Below are 4,560 nucleotides of genomic sequence, written 5' to 3'. Positions count from 1 at the left end.
CTTCTTAAAAAGTAAAATAAATAAACAGCATTGTTTACTGGTGTTTGGCTACTGAGAATCCCAATAAGCAACAGTTGTTGGAGTACCCTCTCGTCCTAGCTGGTTACCACACAGCCTTTCTAAACACTAATATATAAAGGTATCCCCAGAAAGCCAGGGCTCAGGGATGATAAACTACAAGCTACACTGTTCTAAGCACCTCATGGGAATTAACTAGTTTAATCACTGCAGCTCTATGAGAGAGGTACTATTAGCATCTCCATTTTGTAGATGAATTTGAGAGAAGTCATACTTGGAAAAAAACTACTTGCTAATGAAATTCAGGCAACCAAAAGATGATTCAAAGTAACAAACTTCAACCTGGGGGGACTTGCATATGGAAAAAAAAAAAAAAGATGAAATAATGTCTTGCCGGTGCCATGAGTCAGTTCCCAACCCTGAGGGAGCCTGTCTCCCAATCCCAAAGAGCCAGTCCGGGTAGGAGAATGAAATTCACAGGATGGGGGTGGGGGGCGGGGCAACGGGTTATTTTGAGGTAGCCCCAGGAAGCGGTGAGAACCACAGGAAGCTGGTTGGATAACTGTAGGTGAATCAAGACTTCAGAAGGTCAGGCAGCTAGTAGGAGCTGCTTCTGGAAATGGACCCCAAAGCTATCAGACTACAAGCCTCCTGGCAGGAAGGACACTCCATCTTCCCCTCCAGCTGGGAGGGTCAGAATCCTGCAAAGTTATCAGGGATTTGGGAATCCAGGTGGTGGGCTGCCCCAGATTTACCTTCTCCTCTGTCCATCTGTCTGCTGTCCATCTTGTCTGCAGTCCCTCTGGGAGGGATGGTGGGTGGGAAATCGCTCAGGAGCTGGACTCCCTCTTCTCTTTCTTAACTCTAGGAAGAGGTGGGTGTTGGGTTTTCACGGTAACCTCTTACATATGGCGGGCACTTCAGAGCTGATCTACTGCTTATCATCCCACCCCAGATCTGCTCCGCACCTACCATGAGGCTTATTTGTTTTGTGAAATAGTAGGGCAGGGTTATTAACCCTATTTTACTGGTGGAGAAACTGAGGCTAGACCAGGGCCAGGCCCTCCCATCCCAATCCAGCCCTTTGGTTTTTATCTCTGGCCTGGGATCTTGGCCAAAGTAGAGCAAACATTGGCCATTCTCATCTCAGAGCTCAGACCAGTGCCTGCCTAGAAGCCTCCTTGCCCTCCTCCCCATTCTTTCCCAGAACACCCTTGGTATCTTAGGGGAAACCTTCACTTTTTTCATCAAACACCTCTGTGGCCCACTCCATGCCTGTCTTGGTGGCTCCTGAGCTGCTGTTTACAATCTGTGCTGGGTGAGCTCCCAGGCTGGAGGGAAAGTTGTGTCAAGCTTGGCACGAAGGTAAAGTCAACCATGGAACACAGGTCACAGCTCTGTGCTTCTTCCCCCCAGGGTCTCTGGAATCCATTATCTCCTCTCCAGCCCCACTGCCCTGTCCTGTCCTGGTCTTTAGCCTCTCCTCTCTGCATTCCATTCCTCTCTTCCTGCCTTTCTCCCACACCCTTGAAGCACCTATGGACCTTCAGAGGCAGCAGCATGGGGTGACCAGGGGTCCGCACTGGTGGTCAGGACTGAGGCCAAATCTGCCAGGTTTGGGCCAGCCCCGCATCCCTGTCTGTAGAACAGGGGTTGTGCCTACTTCCCCAAGTCCCCGTAACTCGAATAGACCTTTCTAGAGACCCCGTGCCTGTCCATACAGGCCCTGTACATGTATGCCTCCCTGCCTCTGAATGGACTTTCCACTTGCATGCCATCTTCTCCAAGTCCTAAGGATGTACTCATCCTTCAAGGCTCTTCTTACCACATCAAAAGTCACCGCCTTCCTGAAGCCTGACTTGACCTGACCACTCCTGCCCACCCCCACCCATCTACCAACACCACCAGCATCAGCTGAAACCATTCCCTTCTCTGGGTTTGCCTGCTGGGCTGTCTTACCTAATTCCTACTCCTCATCCCACTCTTCCGTGTACCAACTCATCCTGACAACTTTCCAGGTCTGTTACCCCCTACTACTTCTACTTGGACTGTGTCTCCTTGAGGGCATGATTGTTGTAGTGGAGTAGTCATCATTATCATCTCCTGAGCACTGCCTAGGTGTCTGGCCCTGTGCTAAAGGTCTCACATCACATGTGAGCCTCACCACCACCTAAGATGGGGACCATCTGTATCTGTCTCTGAGGAAATGGCTTCAGAAATCTGAATGGATGGCATCATGAACAAGAGAGAGAGTCCCAGTTCAAAACCAGAGCCTAAACCCTCAGGTACACCCAGTTACCCTCTGACCTGCATGCTGAATGAACAGTGAGGGCAGTGTCCCTAAGCCCCACCTCCCCCACCCCTCCCAGAAGCAGGGAGTCCACCTTCCGCGCCCTTGGGTTACCTTGCCACCAGTGGCGGCAACCTCTGCCTTCCAGATTATGACAGAACAATTGCACAACTCACAGATATTTTTGAAAGAAACTGTCAGTTTCCTCTCCTGGCCACTGCCAGGGCCTGTGGCCTCCATCTCACCCAGGACCCCTGGCAGCCTCAGGACTCTAGAAGCCAAATATAGTTGGAGTGATAAGGAAATGAAAACGCCAGACTGGAAAGTGACCCAGTTTTATTTTGGTGTTGGAGGCCAGATGGGGGATTGCTCCACTCTACAGGGGTGAGGGCTGGACCGTCTGCTCTTCCCCAGGGCGGAGAGCCCAGTGACCTCAGGGCCCAGGCGGCGGGGCTGGGGGCCCGGCGGGTGGGTGGCTCCAGGGACCCAGTGACCACAGTGGGCTTCACAAGGAGAGGGGGAATCAGGCAGAGGCCTGGGTTGGCTCAGATCGGGGGCTGGGGCCAGGGAAAGTCCGAGAGGAGAGGATACAGAATCTAAGAACTGGGAGTCCGAAAGGGGGGTTCCTTCCCCTTCATTTTACCGCTGAGGCTCCGGGTCAGAGAGATGAACTCAAATTGTCATCCTGCAGGAGGCAGGGCCTGGAGGGAGGCCAGGCGTACCAGGCCGGCGTCGGCTCGGTGCACTCACCGCGGCCTCCACCCTCACGGAGGGTGCGTGCGGGGCCCAGACGCTGGGGGCGGAGTCCGGCGGGCAGGCTGGGCCCCTTCTCTCTAGCACGCCGGGCAGGCGCCCGGCCTCGCTCAGCAGCTAACCGAGCCGGCGGGCGGCGCCGACCCCAAGTCCGAGAAGCAGTCGAACTCGCTCTGGCCCAGGAAGAGCTCGGGCAGATCGCGCACGCGGTGCAGCCCGAGCTCCAGCTCCAGCGACGTCAGCGCCTCCTCGTCGATGAGTTCGGCGTCCATGCCGCCCAGGGCGTGCGCCGGCGGCTGCAGTGGCGGGGCCGGGGCTCCGGCTGCGGGCTGCGGGCCTGAGGGGCCTCCTGGGGCTCCGGGGGGCATGGTGGCGCGTCCTGGGTACAGCGTCGCCACGGGCTGCAGGTGCGCGTTGCCGGCCGCCGGCGGTGGCATAGCCGGGAAGGGCTGGAAGGTGGGCGACGGCCCGAAGGCCCCGTATGCCACGGTCCCCTGTGGAGGCGGCGGCGGGCCCAGCGGAGCCCCCCGCGGCCGCAACCCGCTGTCCAGGCCTGGGCTCGAGTACGGCTGCAGCGTCCGGAGCGCGTGAGGGCCGTGGGCGGGCGCGGCGGGCGGCGGCCTCGGCACCAGGCTGTAGCCCTCGGCGAGCATCAGGTGGTCAGCCATGACGGAGGGCCGGCTGCCGGCGGCGGACCGATGGTCAGCGCGCGCGTCCCCCGGCCCCGGCCAGCTGTTCCTCCGCGGCGAGCGATCCGAGCCTCGTGCCCTCTCCGCAGCCCAGCCGGGCAAACGAAAACCGAGGCCGGCCCTGGTTCCTGCGCAGCCCAGTATACACAGAACTCAGAGCGCTTGTCCAGCCCAGCTCTGGGTAGCAAAGACCCTGCACACCTACACAGTCGCGCTGCGAGACCTCTGCGCCGCGCCCCCGGACTCGGCGCCCTCTTATACTCGGAGGAGGGGCTGATCCGCCCCCAGGTGCTCATTGGCTGGATGAGTCGCTTCTGGGCGGTCCAAGCCGCACCTCCCGGAGGTCTCAGTCCCGCCCCTGTCGGAGATTCGCCCTTTGGACCTCAGGCCACGCCTCCGGCGTTGAGTTCTGTCTGGGAGCAGGGCGTTCGGCACTTTTCAAATGATCATCAGCTTTGGTTGCTCTACTTTCAGTCTTGGGTCTGTCTGGGGCCAAGCTTGAATGGACTAGAAGGTGGGGTGGGACGTCTAGAGGTTTAGATCCCCCAGAACTGCAAGCCCAACCAAGAATCACAAGCCCAACCTCTTAACCTCTTTATTTTCCAGATTAAGAAAACTGGCAAATCTCAGGGGCTGGAGAGGGTTTCCTAGGAACACACAGCAAAGCCTTGACAGAAGCGAACCTCGAACCCAGGCTTTTTAACCGCCACCTCTGCACACTGCATGAGTGCCTCAGTGGAGCAGTGCCCCGGGGAAGATTAGTTGCCCCTCCCCATAATACCAGGAGAGTCAACTGCTCCTCCCCTCTCT

The 4,560-nt window shown here is 57.5% G+C and overlaps 1 protein-coding gene across 1 annotated transcript; it reads right to left on the bottom strand.

The window, feature by feature from the left end:
- Positions 1-2,627: 2,627 nt before the first annotated feature.
- On the bottom strand, positions 2,628-3,979 carry CITED4 (Cbp/p300 interacting transactivator with Glu/Asp rich carboxy-terminal domain 4). Its single transcript, XM_061120078.1, has one exon. The coding sequence runs from the start codon at positions 3,727-3,729 to the stop codon at positions 3,172-3,174; it is 558 nt and encodes a 185-aa protein (XP_060976061.1). The 5' UTR covers positions 3,730-3,979; the 3' UTR covers positions 2,628-3,171.
- Positions 3,980-4,560: the final 581 nt, after the last annotated feature.

The sequence above is a fragment of the Dama dama genome, chromosome 20, assembly GCF_033118175.1.
Source record: "Dama dama isolate Ldn47 chromosome 20, ASM3311817v1, whole genome shotgun sequence".
Taxonomy (NCBI): domain Eukaryota; kingdom Metazoa; phylum Chordata; class Mammalia; order Artiodactyla; family Cervidae; genus Dama; species Dama dama.
Note: the sequence above shows the minus strand (reverse complement) of the source record. Positions and strands in the feature narration are given on the sequence as shown.

What these genes read in the sequence shown, in the direction of transcription:
- CITED4 (XM_061120078.1), bottom strand. Translation starts at nt 3,729, where the DNA reads ATGGCTGACCACCTGATGCTCGCCGAGGGCTACAGCCTGGTGCCGAGG.